This window comes from Eretmochelys imbricata, chromosome 1 (genome assembly GCF_965152235.1).
Source record: "Eretmochelys imbricata isolate rEreImb1 chromosome 1, rEreImb1.hap1, whole genome shotgun sequence".
Lineage (NCBI taxonomy): Eukaryota > Metazoa > Chordata > Testudines > Cheloniidae > Eretmochelys > Eretmochelys imbricata.
Window position 1 is genome coordinate 116,373,518 of NC_135572.1, and position 24,977 is coordinate 116,398,494.

The window sequence follows — 24,977 nt, forward strand, 5'->3', positions numbered from 1 at the left end:
TTTGAACAAGGTTACATGCTTGAATTTAAAGGTATTTCAAAGGAATATTTTATGATGCGAGTGTAATACTGCTGTGGTAGAAATGGCTATAGTTGAAGAGGACCAAAATTATTTTGGTCCTCAGCTTTATGATTGGATGAAGGATAACCCATAATGTTAAGTTAATATTTTTGTACCATAAATATAATTGACATAAAGTACTAGGGCCCTGATCCTGTAATCTAATCTCCATCGTGCCCATGTGGAGACCCACTGATTACATGCCCATGCAGATCAGCTTCCAAGATCAGGGTCTGATGTAGGTTTTGTTCTGCTTTCTTAAATCTATTAAAACTGCAAAATATGGCACAGTGTCCACTTAAAGTACTTAAATTGGGCAGGAGGGAGTGGAAGGGGAGATGTATTAGTGCTCTTCAGTTACCCTTGGGAAGCAGTAACATTTCTGCATTAAGGTAGAATCAGTTGCAAATTATAAACTGGTGATACACAATTGCACTGTCAGATTTTTCTACGAAGCTCTTCTTTATATTCAGATTTGCCTTCTTAAACAGTGTTGGGTCTCTTCCACAAGATCTGCTTGCCATTTTTAAAAATCTCTACAAATCTTCCTGACTTCACTGTTGGAAATAAAATGGTTGCTGACAATCTTGTTGCTCTGTTCTCATTCCATAAGTGTGGTTAAAAATGATGCTGCTCACCCTATTGGTTGTTTTGTTTTTACTGTCAGCGTCTCCTACATTTCTGTGACGCATGGGCTGTTCCCCTCTTTGTAATTCTGGAGACTGTTCACTGTTGCAATGAAGTCCTGGCTATTTCCACTCCTTCTTTGGCTTCACACCAGAAATCATTTAGAATGATTAGAATAGTATAGATCAGTATAGAAACTCCTGAAATATGATTTGTAAAACCTTAATGCCAACCAGTGACTTATGTATAGAATGCTAACTGCCCTACAACTGTAGACAAAAATAAATTAAATGTTGTCCCTTTGCTAATGAACCCATGCTCAGGAGGATAGAATTGTGAGAAATGCTACAAAAAAGAAATGAATGGGAAAGAAATTTCCCAATGTGTGGCTCAGTGTTCCTAGAGTTTTAGGATGAATGGGCGGTAGTGCACATTTAGCAGGGAAGGATAAAGAAACACAGGGAAATAGAGAAATCTCCTGAGGAAAATAAATGCCTGAACAGATGGCTTACTTTGCTCCTGAATCAGAGCAGTGCTCTGTATGTGAAGTGGCATTTATAGGCTCTACAGAGTGCAAATTATATCCTGTGCTGTGCTGGGCTCGGGGTTCAGTCTTAGACCAGCATGTCAGGACACCCTCTTCCCGGAGGTGCTATGCAGAAAAGCTCAACTAGGAGTTGCTGAGCACTTCAGGGAGACAGTCTTAAGGACAAGGAGGACTCCATCAGGCCAGCTCATACAGTAAGTCCCTGTCCAGAAGAGATCCAGAGTACTCCTAATATGAAGAGTGTCATCAGCTCCTTGCGAGGAAAGAAAGCAGGGCTGCTAACTAGTTCTTTTCTGTGAAGATTATGGGAGTCTCCTCACAAGAATCCTTCAATTAAACAATGAGTCTAGGATCCAGAAGGGGAGGACATTGGAAAAAGGCAAATATAGTGCCCATATTTAAAAAAGGGAAGAAAGAGAACCCCGGGGACTACAGACCAGTCAGCCTCACATCGGTCCCTGGCAAATCATGGAACAGGTCCTCAAGGAATCCATTTTGAAGCATTTGGAGGAGAGGAAGGTCAGGAACAGTCAGCATGGATTCACCAAGGGCAAGTCATGCCTGACCAACATAATTACCTTCTATGAGTAGATAACTGGCTATGTGGATATGGGGAAAGCGGCAGATGTGATGTATCTTGACTTTAGCAAACCTTTAGATACGGTCTCCCACCATATTCTTGCCAGCAAGTTAAAGGAGTATGCATTGGATGAATGGACTATAAGGTGGATAGAAATCTGGCTAGATTGTCAAGCTCAACGGGTAGTGATCAACAGCTCGATGTCTAGTTGGCAGCCAGTATCAAGTGGAGTGCCCCAAGGGTCAGTCCTTGGGCTGGTTTTGTTCAACATCTCTATTAATGATCTGGATGTTGGGATAAATTTCACCTTCAGCAGGTTCGCAGATGACACCAAGCTGGGGGGAGAGGTAGATACGCTGGAAGGTAGGGATAGGGTCCAGAGTGACCTAGACAAATTGGAGGACTGGGCCAAAAGAAATCTGATGAGGTTCAACAAGGACAAGTGCAGTTAGGAAGGAAGAATCCCATGCACCGCTACAGGCTGGGGACCGACTGGCTAAGCAACAGTTCTGCAGAAAAGGACTTGGGGATTACAGTGGAAGAAAAGCTGGATATGAGTCAGCAGTGTGCCCTTGTTGCCAAGAAGGCCAACGACATATTAGGCTGTATTAGTAGGTGCATTGCCAGCAAATCGAGGAAGTGATTATTCCCCTCTATTCAGCACTGGTGAGGCCACACCTGGAGTATTGTGTCCAGTTTTGGTCCCCCCACTACAGAAGGGATGTGGACAAATTGGAGAGAGTCCAGGGGAGGCAATGAAAATTATTAGGGGGCTGGGGCACATGACTTATGAGGAGAGGCTGAGGGACCTGGGGTTATTTAGTCTGCAGAAGAGAAGAGTGAGGTGGGATTTGATAGCAGCCTTCAACTACCTGAAGGGGGGTTCCAAAGAGGATGGAGGTAGGCTGTTCTCAGTGGTGGCAGATGACGACAAGAAGCAGTGGTCTCAAGTTGCAGTGAGGGAGGTCTAGGTTGGATATTAGGAAACAGTATTTCACTAGGAGGGTGGTGAAGCACTGGAATGGGTTACCTAGGGAGGTGGTGACATCTCCATCCTTAGAGGTTTTTAAGGACTGGCTTGACAAAGCCCTGGCTGGGATGATTTAGTTGGTGTTGGTCCTGCTTTGAGCAGGGGATTGGACTAGATGACCTCCTGAGGAGTCTTTCAACCCTAATATTCTATGATTCTATGTATCTAAAGGGCTCAACCTCTTATTAGGTGTCTTGATAAAAAGGGACTGCAGAGATACCCCACCGTGGCCACAGGCATGGAGTTACTCCTGCAAAACGGGGGAGAAGAGCCTCCCCTGCCCGCAGGAGGCACAAAAGAGAATGAGTATAAAATATCTAAAAGTTTCCTAGTCTTATTCAGACCCCACCTCTACTACTCAGGAGGAGGGAGAGCTTTCTAATTTAGGATCTCAGCAGGGTGAGGGGAGGAAAATGTTGTCCCCTGATAAGTTTGATACTGCAGGAAAATGGCATCTTCCATACAGATCTAACCAAATGTGGCAGTAGATGGGAAGACTAAGTTCAAATACCATCCAGATCCCATCCTGATACAGGAATTCGCTTTCCCCTTCCTTTGTAGACTTAATCAAGGATTAATGGGAGTGCCCTGACAAGGAAAAGCATATGAGCAGGCATGCACTTAGGTGCCGTAAGATGCAAGAGCCAAAAAATGCCATTAAGAACTACCGAAAGTAGATGCTGTGATGGCATCGTAGCAAAGGATATGATGGTCATATTGAAGGGGGTTTCTCCCAGAGACACAACGGGAAGAAAGATGGAGGTCACCTTTAGTAAGGACTTTGAGCCTTAGTTGCTCCGAGCAACCCTGGCTGCTATCTGTTTTATGAGAGCTACGGTCTCTTGGCTAGATGACCTACAAGTTTTGGATGACAAAGCCCATCCTGACTTCAGTTATGCCCTTATGAAAATGTCCCTAGCAACACCTTTCATTTCCCTAGCAACACCTCATTGGACAGTATGATTCTCAGCTAGGTGCCACATCTGGTCCTGGACTGCAGTTGCTCACACCAGACAAACCCTGTGCTCATCCAAATTCATAGGCTTTACCCTCTCTGGAGAAAAAATTGGATAAGATAGTGGCAAAAGGAGCATCCAAACCAAAGAAGACCCTCACATCTCCATACCTCAAAGGCACTACAAGCCCAATAACAGGGAGAAAAGCTCCTTTTGTTCATCCACATCACAGAAGTACCAAAAGGAAGATGGCAGGTAAGTCCGGGGAAAACCATGTATCAGGCATCAAAAGCAGAGGTGATTGCAATATATGGACTTTGCTATGGCACCAAAAGACACTGCATCTGTCCTGATTTGAATCTAGGAGATGGAATATCCCATTCCTCAGAAAGATGGTCTCTCTCAACAATACCCCTGAGAACTGGTTCCCTCAGAAGAAGGACTGTATTGTTTTTATATCCAGAAGGCATGATTTCAGTCGGCCCCATCTAGTGTTTAATAGGATTGCCTGATTGATGGAGTAGGGCCTTATGGTTTCTTATGGAATGGTCATAATTCCACATCAGGTTTCCAGAAATTTCTGCTGAAGGTTTGGAACTGCACACCATTATTCATGAAAGAGTGGTTGTTGGTTCCAGTCCAACTACTGGAGTCTCAAATGTTGGACAGTCCTAGGGAGGGTCCACTGTCAATGGTCTTTCTGTCTGCCCTGCCGTCCCTCAGGTACTCATGAAAGATGCCAGCCTATTTGGGTGAAGAACACATCTGGGTTCCAGAACAGTGCAGGGCACTTGGAGCTCCATTGGTAGGAATGAGAGTATCAGCCTTGTGGAATTGAGTGGTGAAGCTTGTCCTGTGAAGGTTCCACAGCGACCTCGTGGATAATGTTCTATTCTGGTCCAGTTGGATAGCAGCAGCAGCAGCATGCTAGCAAACCTCAACAACCAAGGGAGAACTCAGAGGTGGATCTTATGCTTGGAAGTAATGGAATGGGCTGAGGAGACACTAGTTCTATAACAGAAATAGACAGAACTAAACAAGAAGGCAGACTGACTCAGCACAGCTCACCATGTGTGAATCTGAACATCTTCAAACTGATCTCATAGAAGTATGGTTTCCCAGCAGTTGATCTGTTTGCCAGTCACAAAAATGGAAAGCTGTAAAAGTACTTTATTACAGAAGCAGATTCCAGGTGACTGGGGATGGACACTGTTGGTTGAAGTGCTTGCTTTATGCATTCCCACTGTGATGATTGTAGAGCTGCTATGTATTAATCAATGAATAATGTGTAATATTGTAAGTGGCTTAGTGAGGTCAAAACACTGAATAATTATAATAATTACAGACATGAAGGTCGCTATCTTAAAACAAAAAAACTTCAAATCCAGACTCCAGCGAGAAACTGCTGAATTGGAATTCATTTGCAAATTGGATACTATTAATTTAGGCTTAAATAGAGACTGGGAGTGGCTAAGTCATTATGCAAGGTAGCCTATTTCCTCTTGTTTTTTCCTACCCCCCCCCCCCAGATGTTCTGGTTTAACTTGGATTTAAACTTGGAGAGTGGTCAGTTTGGACGAGCTATTACCAGCAGGAGAGTGAGTCTGTGTGTGTATGGGGGTGGGTTTTTGGAGGGGGGTGAGGGAGTGAGAGAACCTGGATTTGTGCAGGAAATGGCCTAACTTCATTATCATGCACATTGTGTAAAGAGTTGTCACTTTGGATGGGCTATCACCAGCAGGAGAGTGAATTTGTGTGGGGGGGTGGAGGGTGAGAAAACCTGGATTTGTGCTGGAAATGGCCTAACCTGACGATTACTTTAGATAAGCCATTACCAGCAGGACAGTGGGGTGGGAGGAGGTATTGTTTCATATTCTCTGTGTATATATAAAGTCTGCTGCAGTTTCCACAGTATGCATCTGATGAAGTGAGCTATAGCTCACGAAAGCTCATGCTCAAATAAATTGGTTAGTCTCTAAGGTGCCACAAGTACTCCATTTCTTTTTGCGAATACAGACTAACACGGCTGTTACTCTGAAACCTGAATAATTATAGAGTTCTTAGAATTTCCAGTATGAATGTATTAATCTAACTTAATGGGGGTTGTGGGAAGAGCAAACAAGACAGTCACCCAATAGATCTGACACCCCAACATGCACCTGAAAGACAGTAAATGGCTCAAGAATGCAATGTTCAGTCTCTCATAGGTTGCAAACCTTATTTTGCCAAAGCTGGAAAGCTAGAAAACAAAAAAACACTCAAGAGTTAGACTCTCAGAGTGAGAACGGGGTTGATTGTCAGAAACTGTGGAGGGAGCTAGGCTAAGAGAGAGAGAATCTGAAGAGGGAGTCTTAAGCAGTAAGGTCTTCGCAGATCTAGTGAATAGTAGGCCTTTGGGAAAAGCTAGATATGCATGTTATCTATTTTTATTAGGGCAATCAAGAGATTAAAAAAATCAATCATGATTAATTGAATGATCAAAATTGTGATTAGTCATGCTGTTAAACAATAATAGAATACCATTCATTTAAATATTTTTGGATGTTGATTTCAATTACAACAGAGTATAAAGTGTACTATGCTCACTTTCTATTTTTATTACAAATATTTGCACTGTAAAAAAACCAAAATAAATTGTATTTTTTAATTCACCTAATACAAGTACTGTATATACTGGTTCATAAGCCGAATATTTTTGGTAAAAAAATGACACATCAAAGAGCGGGGGTCAGTTTATAAACAGGTGTACACCAAAATTGGATGATTTTAAACTCTATGAAATCATTCAATTGAATATCTAATACATTGTCGTTTTGTTTACCTGGAGTGTTCGCAGGCATGGAGCCCCTCAGTTCCCAGTGGCCGCAGTTTGCTGTTCCCAGTCAATGGGAGCTGCGAGAAGTGACTCCACTTCTCGCAGGTTCCATTGGCTGGGAACGGCAAACTGCGGCCACTGGGAACTGAGGGGCTCCATGCTTGCGAACGCTCCAGGTAAACAAAACGTCCCGATCCGCCAGCGGCTTACTCTGACGGGCCGGGAGCCGAAGTTTGCCAACCCCTGAAATATAGGGTCAGCTTATGAAAGGGTCATACAGTTTTTACCATTTTTACTTAACCATCTTGGGGGGTGGGGGGTCAGCTTATAAACAAACCGGCTTATGATCAAGTATATACAGTACAGTAATTCAATTCACCATCATTCCAGAGGATATGCGTCCATGCTGATGACTAGTTCTGCTTGATAACGATCCAAAGCAGAGAGGACTGATGCATGTTCACTTTCATCATCTGAGTCAGATGCCACCAGCAGAAGGTTGATTTTCTTTTTTGGTGGTTTGGGTTCTGCAGTTTCCGCATCTGAGTGTTGCTCTTTTAAGACTTCTGAAAGCATGCTCCACACCTCATCCCTCTGATTTTGGACAACACTTCAGATTCTTAAACCTTGGATCTAGTGATGTAGCTATTTTTAGAAACCTCACATTGGTACCTTCTTTGCGTTTTGTCAAATCTGCTGTGAAAGTGTTCTTAAAATGAACATGTGCTGGGTCATCTGAAACTGCTATAGCATGAAATATATGGCAGAACGCAGGTGAAACAGAACAGGAGACGTACAATTCTCCCCCAAGATGTTCAGCCACAGTAATAAATGCATTAATTTTTAATGAGTATCGTCATCATGGAAACATGTCCTCTGGAATGGTGGCCGAAACATGATGGGGCATACGAATGTTTAGCATATCTGGCATGTAAATATCTTGCAGTGCCAGCTACAACAGTGCCACACAAATACCTGTTCTCATTTTCAGGTGACATTGTAAATAAGAAGCCGGCAGCATTATCTCCTGTAAATGTAAACAAACTTGTTTGTCTTAGCGATTGGCTGAACAAGAAGTAGGACTGAGTGGACTTGCAGGCTCTAAAATTGTACATTGTTTTGTTTTTGAGTGCAGTTATTCTACAAAATTCTACATTTGTAAGTTACACTTTCACAACGAAGAGATTGCACTACAGCACTTGTATGAGGTGAATTGAAAAATACCATTTTTATAATTTTTATAGTGCAAATATTTGTAATAAAAATAATTATAGTAGCACTGTACACTTTGTATTGTGTTGTAATTGAAATCAGTATATTTGAAAATATAGACATCCAAAAATATTATTACATTTCAATGGTATTCTGTTTAACAGGGTGATTAAAACTGCAATTTTTTTAATCAGTTACATTTCGAGTTAATCATGTGAGTTAACTGTGATTAATCAACAGCCATAGTTTAAATGAATTATTACCCAGAGTTCTGTATTAATATGCCTAGTAAGGAATCTATTTGTCAAAAAAAAAAATTCCTGAATCTCTTTTGTTGTCTGCATTGTTAGAGACATGGTTGCTGACAGGTATTTTGAAATAAATTATCAAAATAATTGAAACTGGTTTTTTTTATATTGTGGTGTTTTTGACAAAATATGCAGAATTTTTAATTTGTTGATGCATAATTCCCCTGGAGTAAAAGAGGTCAAGGTTGGGATGGCGTTTTGGCTGAGGTTTTCAGAAATTGTATCTGATCACTGTACTTCAAACATAAATATACTTCTTCCATTGCTCCACACAATAAAAGATGATAAAAGATGGGAAAAGTAATTCAGGATGAGACTTAGCAGCCCCTGTTCTTTCTGAGCATTCTGCTTCCATCTCTGAAGGTTTACAGTTGTTCTGTTCTGTCCAGTAGAGTGTCTGCAAGCATGGAAACCAAAACAAAAAAGGCCCAGTCATCCCATTAGTGCAGTTGCAACTCTAATTTACTCCACTTTGGTCCTCCAAACTTAGTGCAGTCTTCTGAGAGACTTTTCTACACTTTCTGGATCTGCTCTGTGAGAATATTGGCTCTGTTTAAACTTGTGTCCAAATCTGATTAGTGTCCCAGGCATTGAAACCTTTACAATATAAGTCAGACAGATGTTTTAGACATCCTTAGGTGCTCTAGAAATCTGAACATATGCAGAAACTTCTTCTCCTAGCAAGACTTTTTAATCTCAAAATATCCTTCAGGAACATTTTCAGCCTTGGCTGAAGGAGCATCTCGAAGAAAAACAAGGCTTCTGTTAGCCCAGGCAACACTCTTTTTAAACACTGGTAATTCCTTCATTGTAACTCAGGTGGGTTTTAACACTCTAGAGGTCTGTACTTTAGTTAGCCCTGCACAACATATCGTATATCTATAAAAAGCTGTTCATTTAATCAACAGTTTGTTTTCTTGGCTCTTTGCCATATGTTGGCCACCACCCTCTCCAGCCCACATACAAAATTTATTTTAAAGCATAGAGGTCTCCCTGAGGTTCTGTCTTTTTAAAGAACAGCAAATGTAGTGGCTGGTGAAAGGTGCCAGGTGGACCATCCATGGGACCAGTCACCTTTATCTACAGAACACATACTGTACTGGTGGTTTCATTGTGCCTCAGCCCAGTGTGAGAGGATAGTTGATTGCACCAGAGACCAGCACAAATAATATAAATTAGTAGTCCCCTAAGAGCTGGACTGGGGCCACCAACTAATTTCACATGGGCCACAGCTGTCGGATGTTAATTTGTCAGTACTTACAAAGGTGGATGCATACCAGTTACCAAGAAGGAAAGGCTGATCGTCCCCTGACTAGTCCCCCTGAATCATGAAGTTCTCATGCCCTGGGGCACATACATGGAATGACACGAGTTCTCCCATAGAACTAGAAAAATCCCCAGACTTGTTTTGGGGGAAATGTCTCTGGTAGGATAATTTTAAAGGTGTCTTTGTACTCAAAAGCATGTGTGCACACAACATCAGTATGGTTTTTGTGTGTGTGTGCGCCTATGTGTACTTTTTCTTTCTTCTTTGCTTCATTTAGTTTGACACTGTAATTGCAGAAGCGGCCAGCTGGATGTCCGGGAGCTGATCTCTCTCTACCCCTTCCTGTTGCCTACTTCCTCTTCATTCACACGGTCTCATCCGCCTCTTCACGAGTATGCTGATTTAAACCAGCTGACCCAAGGGGACCAGGAGAAGATGACTAAGTGCAAACGATTCCTCATGAGTTATTTGAATGAAGTCCGCAGCACTGAAGTTGCAAATGGCTACAAGGAAGACATTGATACAGCTTTGCTCAAGCTATATGCAGAAGCTAATCATGAAAGCCTTCTGGATCTACTGGTCTCAGAGAATTTCTGTCTTCTAACAGACAGTGCTACCTGGCTGGAGAAACACAAAAAGTCAGACATTTCATTAGATAGATCACCTCTGGGCTGGGAGTGGGAGAAATGTTTTGTTTTGGTCCTGTACATTTATCAGTCACTTAAAGATTTGAACCCATTTCTCTAGGTGTCCCAGTCAGGCTAGGCTCACTTCAGTTTGTGGTGTTGGTGTGTGCACCAAATGGCAAAACAGCATACTTCTCTATTTGTTTTAAGAGAGACTGGAATGTCTGGGTGGGGTTGAAATTCAAACTTGAGGTGCATTGGCAAAGCTGTGTGTAGGGAGCTTGCAATTTTATGCTGGTTCAGGCAAGTACAAATTGAACTTCCTTTTCATAATTAACGAGCTTGAAAACTCTGGGGGGGAGGATTTCCCTTGAAGTTAGGAAACTGTCTGATTGCCTGATCCCTAGGTGTTTCTAGGCTTAAAGGACCTCAGCTGTCATTTGATACTTTGTTGTAGTAGTAGGGTTGCCAACTTCCTAATCCCACAAAAGCAAACACCCCTGTCCTGCCCCTTCTCCAAGACCCCGCCCCCGCTTGCTCCATACCTCCCTCCTTCTGTCGCTCACTTTTCCCCACCCTCACAAGGTGTGGTGTGCAGGGGAGGAGGGGTGTGAGGGCTCTGGCTGGGGGTGTGGGCTCTGGGGTGGAGCTGGGGATGAGGGGTTTAGGGTGCAGTAGGGGGCTCCAGGCTAGGCCAGGGGGTTAGGGTGTGTGTGTGGGGGGCGGGGTGCAGGGTTCCGGCAGCTCTTACTGAGGCTCTGAGGAACCAGCCGCCAGGGGGCCACGCGGAACTAGGGCAGGCAGGGAGCCTGCCTTAGCCCCGGGTCCCCACTGTGCCACCAACTGGACTTTTAATGGCCTGGTCGGCACTGGCCCTTTTTGAATGGGCATTCCGGTCGAAAACCAGACACCTGGCAATCCTAAGTAGTAAAAACTAAATTACTTGTACAGTACTGAACAAATGATAGGGTGACTGGTATTGTCCCCCTTGTGATCTGAGAGTGTGACAATTAAAAGTGGAACAATAAGAATAAAATTTTTCTTGTTGAGATGTCTTGCGCTGGGAGAAAAGAAGCCTTAGTACATGAACAGAACTACTTTTTAAGTTGAATTCTAATTAAATTCATAGTTAATTATGTAGTAGTTAACTTTCAAACTACTAGTTTATTCACTGGCCAGAAACTTCACGTTTGAATTCTGAAATCTGATATTGTTTCCCTGCTGGTGCTTCCACTGAACTGAGAAAGGAACAGTTATGAGAGCCCCAAAGGGATTAATTTTGGAATACCTTAGAAGGGGAGGACCTAGAAGAGAATAAAAAAGTAGAGAATCATGTGCTTGACATTCAGCACTGTATACAGTATATGTACCCAGAAAAAGTGTGAAAACTGTCTGCACCTTTCTCTATTTTTTCCCTCTCAGACATCCAAAAATATATTACACAATAGTATAACATAGGATGAGTGACAGGCTGGATTGGAAGTCTGTTGTGATTTTCATTGGATTTAAGAGTGTTTTACTGTTTCAAATGTCCAACAAATCCACTTGATGACAAAGACTTTACATGACTAGCTAGTTGGAATAAATATGAAAGGTAGAATTTTAAACCCATGGAAATAGAGAGGCATTATAATGGAAACAATGGAAAGCCATACTATAGTAGAACAAATTTTATAACATGGGAGACTCTTGTTCAGAACTGCGTGTTGCTGTGTCTTGACACTAGTCTGTATTGCAGTAAAGAAAATCAGATATTTTTTAGATAGGAGGTAGAGTTTTATAAATACTATAGTGTAAAAATGAGATTTTGGTTGAACAGCTGTTAATGAATTAGAATTGCTCCATTGATATTTAATATAGAACTTTGTGGGTAGGTGAATTCTAAAATGAGGGAAAGCATGAAATGTATGAGGACAGTAAACCACTGCTTTCCTATTTGTACCATATTTAAACTGATGAAGAGGATCTAAGAACTTAAATGTTCATACATTTTTTTAAAATACAGGTATTTTGCACTTGGACTCCTGCATCACTACAATGGTCAAGATGCTGCAGCACTTCAGGTTAGAATGACAAATCAGTATTTAATCAAGATGGTATAATAAAGCTTTTGTTAGTTCCTTCATAAACCACCTTGAAAATATGTCTAGGTAACTTCTAATTTCAAAATTGGCATATATCCACAGCAGGATGAACTTTCTCTTAAAACCTAATTCCTCAGACTGGTTAAAATGTTGGAGAAATACAAAGCCACATAAGTGATGATTAAAAAAAAGCTATCTTTTCAAGATAAACTTTTACACCATAATAATTCTTAGCCAGAATTATGATGGGTTAATGGACATAGAAATCCCAAGTGTGTGTGTACCCTAATTACTGTTGTGATCGTATCTGTGCATCTTCAGCTAGAAGCATTAAAATGTTCAGTCTCTGACAGGAACCTCTCATACTGAATAACTATCTTGGTAATTTATTTAGAAGATAGTCCCTTCAGTAGATTGTAAAGATGTCTTTAGTAGCTTGTGTTTTTCTGTTTTCTTGGGATATGGTTGTCTCCTAGATTTAAATAAACTTTGACTTACATATATTTGACTAAGTAAATGAGGCAGGTAGTCACCTGAGTGATCCTGGGCAGAAAAGCAGCCTCTGGATATGCTGTGGTGTGTGTTTGTGCATCAACAAAAACTGTTCCAATATTTCACAGGCATACTTATTCATTTAAGAAGTTTTTTTCCTATGTTCTTGTATTTCCTGTAAGGGTTTAATCCCTTCTTCAGGGTCTCAATCAATGGCCGTTCAAGTTAATGGTAAGATTGGTCAGGTCCTTGGTGCAGAAATGAGGTGGTGGAGGGTGAGAAAAATCATTCAGCATATAACTTCTTAAACCAGTAATGCACTTGATAGGTGCTGGAACTGGGGGTGCTGCCACACCCCCTGGCTTGAAGTGGTTGCCATTATATACATGGTTTACAGTTTGGTTCAATGGCTCTTAGCATCCCCCTCTATAAAAATGATTCCAGCACCCCTGATGCCCTTGAAATAGTGTCTGCCAGCTACTTAGCCTAGTTCTGACAAACTTGTATGAACACCTGTAAATGCGCTAAGTTGATTGCAGCTGCTAGGCAAGCTAATACAGTTCTGCATTTAGGAACAAAACAGGCATAAAAGAAAATTAGGTTGCTTTTTGCTAAATTGCTGTCTGATTCAGTTATTTTGAACTTGTGCTAGAACATTAAGAGCAGGATTCAAGTAGAAACCAGAAGCTGAATGTAACTTAAGAGCAAAGAGAGCAAATTCCGAACTGATACTGTAAAAAAAATATTTCCTTGCATATAATTAGACTGTGCAAGTCCATTGAGGCCAAGAACTTTAGCAACATTCAAAAAGGGATATTCAGAGTTAGTGCTAACAAATTTGAAAGGAATAGTAAACCTCCATGCTTCAGGATTTAAGCCAATCTCTAACCATTAGGGACTAGTATAAGGGATGAGAGAGAGAGTGTGCACATGTGTATGCACTGAACTCAATAGGAACCAACCAGCAGGGAAAGATGTACAATTGTAATAAAGTTGCTGTAATTTTTTAATTGAGCAGTGGACTTAATATAAGATTTTAAGTATATATTAAAGGCAAACTCCTAAGAAGTTTAATTCTTATACACTTTTTCTGTTTCAGTTATGGGTGAAAATAGTTAATGGCGACATTCAAGATTCTACGCGTTCAGACCTCTATGAGTATATAGTAGACTTCCTTACCTTCTGCTCAGACCAAGAACTAGTGTGGAAGTATGCTGAATGGGTTTTACAGAAAAGTGAGGAGGTTTGTGATTGTATCCCTTCTTAAAGCAAAAAGTTCTAGAAAATAAATTCTTGGTAAAATTTAATAACGTCATCACTTCCCCTTTCATGTTTCTTACCCCTCTAAATCTTTCAGTCTTAACTATCTCCTATCTAATTTATTTGATGCAAGTGCTTCATTTCAGAATTTGAAGATGTCTACTGTAAACAATAGGTTTAAAAACAATATTAAGCTGTCGTCTTAAACAATGGAAGAAATGACATGTATGCTAAAGGGGATTTATATTAGAGTTTTGCTTCATATTAGTAAGGATTTTTTGTGTGTATGTCTGAAGATTAAAACACAAGCTGATGTCACATGTTAGTAGTTCAGTACTGGTAGTATTCCATTGCTCTAAAGCAGAGGTGGGCAAACTACGGCCCGTGGGACCCTCCTGCCCAGCCCCTGAGCTCCTGGCCCGGGAGGCTCACCTCTGGCCTCTCGCCCGCTGTGCCCCCTCCCCCCCCAGCCTCAGCTCACTGCGCTGCTGGTGCGATGCTGTGGGCGGTGAGCTCCTGGGGCAGCGCAGCTGCAGAGCCCAGCCTGGCCCGGTGCTCTGTGCGGCCTGGTGGCGCGGCTGGCTCCAGCCGGGCAGCACGGCTGTAACACCGCCAGCCACCGGTGCTCCAGGAGGCACGGTAAGGGGGCAGGGAGCGGGGGGGGGGGTTGAATAGAGGGCAGGGGAGTTCAGGGTGGTGGTCAGGGGCAGGGGTGTGGATAGGGGGTGGGGAATAGGGGGGTTGAATGGGGGTAGGGGTCCCTGGGGGGGCAGTCAGGAAGGAGAGGTTGGATGGGGTGGCAGGGGGCAGTCAGGGGCAGGGGTTCCAGGGGTGGTCAGGGGACAGTGAGCGGGGGGGGGAGTGGATGGGGCAGGGGTCCTGGGAGGCCTGATAGGGAACAGCGGGGTAGGATGGGGCAGGAGTCCCCGGGGCAGGGGGGAGCGTCAGGGGGCATGAAGCAACGGGGGGGGGGGGGGGGGGAATAAAGGGCGGGGGCTGGGCTGCACCTGGCTGTTCGGGGAAGCACAGCCTCCCGAACCGGCCCTCCATACAATTTCCGAAACCCGATGCGGCCCTCAGGCCAAAAAGTTTGCCCGCCCCTGCTCTAAAGGGCTGCAGAAGTGGTGATGTATGTGGGAAAGTGGGGTAAACAACCTTTTCTCTTGGCAACACTTATTCTGCTTCAGGAGTTAGATGTCAGGAGTGGCTTATGCTCTTTACTGGCCAAAATCCAAGTCCATCATTTCTGTAATATGAATGAGTATTTAGTACTCCAGCTTAAGTGCCAACTGAGTGCTTGTGCTATAAAATGCACAAGTAGCAGCCTTTGTCCCATGGAATTTACCATCTAAATAGGTTCTAGTTATTTCTGAATTAAGGCATGGTTATTCCATCTACTATTTAGCATGTAGACTTAACTGATACTGAACCCGGCCTCATGGATTCGTACTGTCACTGTATCAGAAGCAGGGTAATTAAATCCACAATTAGTAAATCTTGTTGATTTTAGCCATTATAAAAGTTGATCAATTAGATTTACTTAAAGGAATCCAGAGAAGGTTGAAAATCTGAGCTGACATTCTGACCTTTGACTCTTCCTTTTTTGCCTTGTCCTTTGGGGTATTTAATATTTTGTTATGCTTCTCTCACATTCATGTCCTAGAATGAGAAGTATTTGTTTGAAAAGGTCCCTACCACAAAAGGCTTACAAATAGGGCAATGTATAGATTATGAATTGGGACAGTAGGTATGTGATGCATCCAGAAGCAGTGACTGAGCAGCCCAGTTCAGTATGTTTTGTTAATCCATTATTTTTGCTTAGTGTGTGTTCTGAATATTTTGTATTTGATTTCTTAATTAATCGTTAACAAAGTGTGTGCTTAAAACAAAAAATAAAGATGTAGTCTGACTTCCTCAATGCAACTAACTTGTTATAGGTGGGGGTACAGATTTTTACGAAAAGGCCTTTGGAGGAACAAGGGAAAAACAGCTTTAATCCAGATAATGTCATGAACTGCCTTAACAAGTACCCCAAGTCACTTGTTAAATATCTGGAGTACCTAGTCTTGGATAAAAAAATAAAGGTAAGCTCTTCAGAAATACCAGAAAAAAAGTTTGATTCAGTGTGCTAACTGGGATACCTCAATTACACTTCTTATGAAGCCCTTCTTGGCAAATTTGTACAATGTGTTTCAAGTTTACCCAGAAGGCAGAGAAAGAGGAGGATCTTATGGCTAGAGTATAACCATGGGAATAAGGAGATCTGGCTTCCATTCCCAGTTCTGCAACATTGGGCTTCTGTAATATTGTGCAGGTTACTTAACCTCTCTGACACTTTCTCCATCTCTGGACAATGTATGCTTTCCTGCCTCATCGGTGAGGCTTAAATCATTTATGGGAAGTACTTTGAAATCTTCAGATGGAAGGAGCTATGGAAGTGCCATCTATTACTAAGGCTAAGACTTCGTCATGGATATTTTTAGTAGAAGTCAAGGACACGTCACTGGCAAGAAAGAAAAATTAACGGAAGCCTGTGACCTGTCCCTGACTTCTACTAAAAATATCCATGACAAAATGGGGATCCCGTGGGAACTCCGGTGCTTCCCATCACCTGTGGGGCCTCGGAGCTCCAGGGTTCCCCTCCCCCCATGGCTCAGAGTTGTAGGGGCCTGGCCAGGAGCTGTGGGGTCCCTTGCCTGCAGCAGCAAGGAGCCCGTCGGTGCCTGCAGCAGCAGGGAGCTCAGAGGTTCCCCCACCGCCCATGATGGCGGGGAGTTCCCGGGGGTCCGTCTGCTGCGGGCAACAGCCAGACCCTGTAGCTTCTAGCTGCATGTGGGCTGAGGTCACAGGGGTCTTTTAATTCACAGATTCCATGACTTCTGCGACCTCTGTGACAAAATCATAGCCTTATTTATTACTTATATGACGCTATTCATGTGCACAGTGCAGTAGACATGAAGAATGGTGAATAAACAGATATGTTTCCTGCTGCAAAGAGTTCATTACTTTAATAAGCAACATACAGACCAAACTGGAGGGAAAGTTGTCTCCTAAGATATTTTTTTTTTAAACTCTTAATTCCAGTTAGAACACGTCCACCAGTGGAAGCTGTATTGTGGACAGGTTTAAGTGCTTTTACCACAAGAGTTAAACATCATGATGCTAAACACACCTGAGCTGGCCTGAGCTTGTGGGTGCTTCTGTCAGTAGACTTGCAACCAGAGGGAATTAAAGATCTAAGAAATTCTACTGTAGGCAAGGTCATAAAAAAACATCAGTTGAGCAATAATTGCTAATCTCGTTATACTTTGGTATTTCTTTTAACTTCACAATTTCAATATTTCAGAGGCAAGCTTGTTCTTCAGTCCCTACGTAAAGAGCTAGAGGAACATAACTTCATAGAATTAAGTCATTTAGCACCCTTGTAAGATCACAAAGCACTTTAGAAATTGCATATACAGGAATTGTTTATGCAGCACTGACATCCAGCAGCCCTCAGATTGGAACGCAATAGCCTTTTATCAGTACACAGCAGCACTATACAACAGATCTTAAAAGTGAAGCAAAACCTCCTGAGGCAGGTAAATGGTGTTACACTGAGACACAGAGAGAAAGCGATTTGATTTGACCCAGATAAAGCAAAGCAATGATAGTGGGGGCGGGGGACCAGGACTTTTGGTGCCCAGTTGCCCAACATGAACTGTTAACAAAACTTTGCATTCTTGGGATAAGTTGGTAGTTTCCTCTTCCCATCATTCACTAAAATCCTGCAGTCGAGGCAGCCCTGACTATGCTGATGAGCATACTTGTTTCCATGAAGCAATGGCATTCAACTGATGTCCTGAATATTTCTAGGTAAACCACTTTCACCAGATTACGGACTCTATTATATGACACAGTTTGAGATAATGCATGGGTATGCTATTAGAAGAAACCATTTGAATTACTTATATACTCTGGGTTCTAAATTACTTACTGCCACTCAGTCCTAAGTGTCATTGTGGACCACTTCAGTGAAAACCTTTCCTCAGTAATGGTGGTTCAAAAATATCAGACTTAAGTTTTGCTAAGTAGGATAAGTGAGTAATGCTGAAAACACTATGCCATTATATAAACTTTGGCATACCCTCAGATTAAGTATTTTATCCGATTCTAGTGGCCTTATCTCAAAAAGTATATAATAGAAATAGAAAAGGTCCAGAGAACAGACTTAAATTAAACTAATTAGATTAAAACTATTTAGTTACAGAGGAGGGAGATATAAAAGGATGTGACAGAAGGATATGTTAAAACTATTATCAAAAAGGTCAGGTGCTCTTTTTCATACTTTCATAGTACTAGACGAAGAGTTTCCCAATGAAATTGGAAGGCAGCAAAAATAAAATGGATAAAGGGAATTTTTTTTATACAACACCACTCACCTGTGGAGCTCATTGTTGCAAGATACCATTGAGGCCAAGACCTCAGTAGGAGTAAAATAAGGATTTGACATTTTATATAACGAATATCTGCTGTAATATTAGGATACATATAAGGGATATAGACTCTGGTCCATTAGAGCAGAAACTAACAACCATCAGATAGTATATAGGACTAGAAGAATCATTGACTGAAGGGACAAAAGGCTTCAGAACTTACTAAAATCTTCTGGAGAGCACAGTCTATAAGATTAAAAAAATGGTTCAATTTATTGGACAATATTTACTGTACATGTCATTGTATTTACACTAAATATCCTGTAAAGACTAATCACTGTTTAATTTGGGGTGGGTGTGTTGTCAGTCTTGTAATGCATTTTGTATGTATTGAATTAATCTTGTCCTTTATGCCTGCAGAAGGAAAAATATCATACCCACTTAGCTGTGTTGTATTTGGAGACAGTGCTGAAACTAAAGTCTGTGACCACAGACAATTGTGTGGAATTGACTGAAACACAGACTAAGCTACGCAGTCTTCTTCAGAAATCTGACTTTTATAGAATTCATTTTATTTTAGGTAAGATAAGTACTTTTACCCTGTTATAAATGAAAGACAATAGTCTCCTTTGACAGCTTATACTGAGACCAGGGTAGGTATGGAGATGGAAAAGGTTTGAGGCATACTGTAGGGAGGGAAACTTTTAATTGCCTTTATCTGTGCTATACCTGTTACATGGAGAAAGCATTGTAGTTTCCAGTGCCATCAAACTGACTCTGCTCATGAACCTGAAACAAAAATAGAATATTTGAGCTCAGTCTTCTTACCAATACATTGAACTGGCTGTTACTGTTTTAATAGCAACTGAAATTACATACCCTAGTCACTCCTTATCAACCTGAGCAAGCTCTTTTTATGTTGCACCATATGAGTACCTGGCATTTAGCAGACAAATATGACAGTGCCAGTCGTTGAAGATGTTAATGTGTAGGTTAAAGCCTAACCAAGGGTAAAAGTAGTAATGTATAAACTATTCCCTTTAAAATCTTACATTTCAGAGCAAAGAGCTGCTAACTTTTGCAATACCTAAAATTGGAAGCACTGAATTGCTATTTCAGAATTTTACACGAACATGGAATAAATTGGTAGTGAACTAAAGGTAGGCTTACTCATGGGTGGTGGTTCGAAATGCACACTAGTGTTTTCCCAACTGAAAATAAAACAGCATATTTTGGAAGGAAATTACTTGTGTTCCCATTAAATTTCTGAAGTTGTACTGCACCTACTTACTGTAAATACATTTGCTGAAAATTAAGATTTCCTTCCTTAACAGGAGATTTATAGATGGATTAAATTATCGCCCTTCTCTGCCAGGTGTTAACACTTAATGTTTTGGCAGCTGCAACATAGTTCTGGGATTAGAATTTGTATGGTCTCTTTCATAAAAGGTTTCAGAGTAGCAGCTGTGTTAGTCTGTATCCGCAAAAAGAAAAGGAGGACTTGTGGCACCTTACTAACCAATTTATTTGAGCATAATCTTTTGTGAGCTACAGCTCACTTCATCGGATGCATTCAGTGGAAAATACAGTGGGGAGATTTATATACACACAGAACATGAAACAATGGGTGTTACCATACACACTGTAAGGAGAGTGATCAGGAATGAGCTATTACCAGCAGGAGAGCCTGGGGGTGGGAGAGAGGACGACGGACCTTTCGTAGTGATAATCAAGGTGGGTCATTTCTAGCAGTTAACAAGAACGTCTGAGGAACAGCGACGGCGGGTGGGGGGAAAAATAAACATGGGGAAATAGTTTTACTTTGTGTAATGACCCATCCACTCCCAGTCTTTATTCAAGCCTAAGTTAATTGTATCCAGTTTGCAAATTAATTCCAATTCAGCAGTCTCTCCTTGGAGTCTGTTTCTGAAGTTTTTTTGTTGAAGAATTGCCACTTTTAGGTCTGTAATAGAGTGACCAAATTGATTGAAGTGTTCTCCGACTGGTTTTTGAATGTTACAGTTCTTGATACTCGCCAGCAATCACATACCACACAACAGAACCACTAACCCAGGAACTTATCCTTGCAACAAAGCCCGTTGCCAACTGTGTCCACATTTCTATTCAGGGGACACCATCATAGGGCCTAATCACATCAGCCACACTATCAGAGGCTCGTTCACCTGCACATCTACCAATGTGATATATGCCATCATGTGCCAGCAATGCCCCTCTGCCATGTACATTGGTCAAACTGGACAGTCTCTACATAAAAGAATAAATGGACACAAATCAGACATCAAGAATTATAACATTCAAAAACCAGTCGGAGAACATTTCAATCAATTTGGTCACTCGATTACAGACCTAAAAGAGGCAATTCTTCAATAAAAAAACTTCAGAAACAGACTCCAAGGAGAGACTGCTGAATTGGGATTAATTTGCAAACTGTATACAATTAACTTAGGCTTGAATAAAGACTGGGAGTGGATGGGTCATTACACACAGTTTTACCATTTCCTCCTGTTTATTCCCGCCCCCCCCCCCCGACATTCTTGTCAACTGCTGGAGATGGCCCACCTTGATTATCACTACAAAAGGTCCCTCCCCCCTGCCCCCACCCGTGCTGGGAATAGCTCACCTTACCTGATCACTCTCGTTACAGTGTGTATGGTAACACCCATTGTTTCATGTTCTGTGTGTATATAAATCTCCCCACTGTATTTTCCATTGAATGCATCTGATGAAGTGAGCTGTAGCTCACAAAAACTTATGCTCAGATAAATTTGTTAGTCTCTAAGGTGCCACAAGTCCTCCTTTTCTTTTTTCATAAAAGGGACATTTGCTCAACATACTGTTTTCTTTTTGGACTGGAAAGATTCCAGAATTTGAAGGGAGGCTGAGAAATGTACTAACTTCTTGTGTTTTTCACAGTTCACAATATGGGCTGAGGTGCACTGGGCCCACAAGGTAGATTTATAGAAAATATACTTTTTTTTCAGATAAAGTACATGGAATGATACTGCCTTTTGTCACTTAGATAGCAGTATTTTGCAGTTTTTTTCCCCTTAAGTTTTGATTCCTTCTGGGGTGGCAAATAATGCCCTTTATTGAACAGAGCACGGTCTTACATTGATTCTCGTTTGGCAGATAAAATCAAGGGGACGGATCTTCATATGGAAAGGGCAATACTATATGGGAAATTGGAAGAACATGACAAAGCTTTGCATATCCTAGTCCACGAATCAAAGGACTTTTCTGCTGCTGAAGATTACTGCATATGGAGCTCTGAGAGTAAAGACCTACCATACAGGCAAAGGCTTTTCCATATGTTGCTCTCAGTGTATCTAAATCCAGGCTCTTCGGACTGTGAACTGGTCATGGCTGCTGTAGATCTCTTGAATAATCATGCTGCTGAATTTGATGCAGCCCGTGTCTTACAGCTTGTGCCTGACAGCTGGTCAGTACAGCTCCTCTCCCCATTCCTGACTGGAGCAATGAGGGAAAGCATTCATGCAAAAAGAATGACTCAAATTACACTTGGGTTAGCAAAAGCTGAAAACTTAATCTATAAACATGACAAGGTGGGTGTATTGCTTTCTTTGTTATAATTCAAATACGTGGATTTTTTTTATATTTTTCTATAAACTAAGGTAGTTGATTCCTGAGGGAAGAAATCCTTCCCTTAGTTCTCTTCAGTTATCCAAAATTATTTTTTCCTCTGGCTGTACCAGTTCTCAGGACCGTTCTGATAACTGCGAAACTCTACCCAGTGTTAAATTTCAAAACATTGTGACAAAAACAATTTCTTTTTCCCTTTAAAAGGGAATGATGTTGGGCCTGGGTAGAGTAGTGGCTAGCTTAGTGTACTTTGTTTAGGTTGCAAGTGAAAGAATTGGGTGTTCCCAGACTAATGCATGTATTGTGCACATCTTACCACATTTTGTGTTTAGTTTCATGATTAGCATGCTCTCCTTGAGAAACTCAGAACTGCAGAACTGTAATCAGGATTGAGATGTATTGGACAGAGTTGCGTGGTAACATTTGCACAGCACTCATCCCAACTCAAACCTACTGGATCACTTCTGTAACCACAATGTTCACTTGAGAAACCAACTTCCGTCCCTGCTTAGTTATATTACTTAATGCTTCCAGCGTGCTCTTATGTCTATTTAATTGAGAGAGTTAACAAATTGACCTACAGAATTTGACTGAGAGAAGAATCCATGGGCTAATACATCTCCAGGGAAACTGAGTAACATACACTTGCAAATCTTGCTATACATTCCACATAGTTACTTGGGAAGCTTCGGGATTTGAATCAAGTGCCATTTAAAAAAAAAAATGTATTAATTAGGAGGAAGCATGGAATAGTTACAACAAACTGCTGTTAATATGCAAAATTAGTCAAACTTAATTTAAGTAATCCATGTAATTGGGCTTTATAAAACCCAATCAAGTGACCCAGATCTATTCACTCAGTGCAGTTCAGCTAATGTAGCTGTAATGTAAAAAGTTTTAATGGACACGGTTGTCTTATAAACAACCTGATTTGTTATGTTCTACTTCCCTTCCTTATTTGCAGTGATACTGGATTCATGTTTTTTCTTCTATTTATAGGTTAAACTAAAAGGAAGCCCAGTTATTCTTTCGGACAAAAAGCTCTGCCAGGTGTGCCAAAGTCCTTTCTGTGAGCCTGCGTTTGTGAGATACCCAAATGGTGGTATGGTTCACACCCATTGCGCTGCAAACAGACTCATGAATCCTAACATGACCCATCACAGTCAGACTTGAAATAAGTTCCAGGTTCCACTAGTTTCCATGACTTACTCCTTGGAAAACGTGCTGGATAAAGAGCAAAGTGCAGCTACATTAACAATAAATCAAGATGAAGAGATTATCCTGGGGCTAATGGGAAGATTTCAATAAATGTGAAATATGGCCACTTATCTGCTGATCTTTATGAATGTAGACAGCAAAGAAAATATTAACTATCAGAAATAGAGACATGCAAGAATAGGCTCTTCTGTGTATAGTTATAAAAAAAATCTACCTTCTGAAAGAAAATAAGCCTTTTCTTCACAGAAAGGATGGCTACGGGGGCAGACTAATGTTTTTTAAGGAAACTTAAATTTGCACTGAATGTGTTGCTTATAAACATGGTGTGGCGGGGAGAGACCCTTTTATTCAGGAGTCAGATTTTGTCTGTCTCTAGAACGCTTTATGAAGAGATTATACAGTGTTGTAGCCATGTAGAGAAGAGACTGGCATGATGCAGCTTATTTTCAAGAAAAAAATGCATATCGATTGTTAGCTGCAGCATGTCCTCATTTCTGCTGAAATCTGTTCCACAGGATCACATTATGAACTTATTCTGTGCTCTACAAATTGTTGGCTTTTGATGCACTTTGTCCCTCTTCCCCCCCACCCCTCCCCCCATGTTCTGCTGTATTGTTGTCATAAAACAAATTTAAGTACTGGCCTGTTGCTAGTTTCTACTGTTTTGCTGTGTATAAAGTAATAAACTCAGTGGAAACTGATGGCCTCATACAGTCACACATCTGTATTTGAAAAACCCAGTTGTAATGAAGCTGTCTGATACAGTTTAGTGAGACCCTAGTCACTTTTTTGTTGGGGAAAGAGACTTCCATAATTTTTAATATGGACTTATTTATTAATATGCAAATATACTGTAAATACAGTTGAATAAATTCGTCTTATTCTTGAATGTCCATGGAGGATAAACATGTAACCAGTGATGTCAGAGTACGGGTTACATTATAAATGTCTGCTGTAATATAACTTTATGACAGCAAGCAGAGACTTCAGTGGGACACCTTGCAATAGTAAGGGTCAGTGCTTTCGGATCCCTGTGTGAGATCCAGGACCTAGACGGAAAGAGGAGGAGAGGTCGTGAAGAAGTCAGTAATGACACCCTCAGGTGCGAGTGAATTTGGTATGATTTAGTAAATGCTCTATAAATTCTGAAGTGTTCTGTTAAAGAAACAAGGTGGGTGAGGCAACATCTTTCATTGGACCAATGGGAGAGACAGGTGTTCGAGCTTCTACAGAGCTCTTCTTCAGGTAATGCTTTTTCTGTCATAATTTCAAAAATAACATTTACTGATCCTGTGAACTCTTCAAGATACTGTTTAACCAAATTTTGAGAGGAGCCTGAGAGTTGAAGGAGGCAACTTCACTCTACATAAGAGGATTATGTATAAACGTTTTTAAAACTTTAATTCTTTAAGCCAAAGAAGAAATCTATCTGTAATAAATATAATAGATTCTTGAATGATACATGGTTGAAATAGTTGGTATGACTCCTCGAAATTTTCAGATTGAGTCAGTCGAGATTTTTCAGCACAAAGTGTATCTGCACAATGTCTAGGGCCCTACCAAATTTACGGCCATGAAAAATGTCACCAACCGTGAAATCTGGTCTCCCCCAATGAAATGTGGTCTTTTTTGTGCTTTCACTCTGTACTATACAGATTTCATGGAGGAGACCAGTGTTTCTCAAACTGGGGGTCCTGACCCAAAAGGCAGTTGCGGGGGGGTCGCAAGGTTACTTTAGGGGGGATTGTGGTATTGCCACTCTTATTTCTGCGCTGCCTTCAGAGCTGGGTGACTGGAGAGCGTTGGCCGGGCGCCCAGGTCTGAAGGCAGTGTTCCGCCAGCAGCAGGGCAGAATACGA

General features: G+C 41.4%; 1 protein-coding gene across 3 annotated transcripts in view; it reads left to right on the forward strand.

Annotated features, from left to right (window-relative positions):
- The window catches only part of TGFBRAP1 (transforming growth factor beta receptor associated protein 1), a 61,183-nt gene extending 37,364 nt beyond the window's left edge, over positions 1 to 23,819 (forward strand). For 2 of the 3 annotated variants that reach the window (XM_077814316.1, XM_077814306.1), the window contains exons 6-12: positions 9,699 to 10,040; positions 12,034 to 12,091; positions 13,704 to 13,847; positions 15,802 to 15,948; positions 18,700 to 18,859; positions 21,430 to 21,863; positions 22,900 to 23,819. In XM_077814316.1, the coding sequence (XP_077670442.1) occupies positions 9,699 to 10,040; positions 12,034 to 12,091; positions 13,704 to 13,847; positions 15,802 to 15,948; positions 18,700 to 18,859; positions 21,430 to 21,863; positions 22,900 to 23,073 (1,459 nt within the window). In that variant the 3' untranslated portion in view covers positions 23,074 to 23,819. The remainder of the gene's footprint in view (positions 1 to 9,698; positions 10,041 to 12,033; positions 12,092 to 13,703; positions 13,848 to 15,801; positions 15,949 to 18,699; positions 18,860 to 21,429; positions 21,864 to 22,899) is intronic. The other variant, XM_077814325.1, reaches the window with a different exon arrangement.
- Positions 23,820 to 24,977: the final 1,158 nt, after the last annotated feature.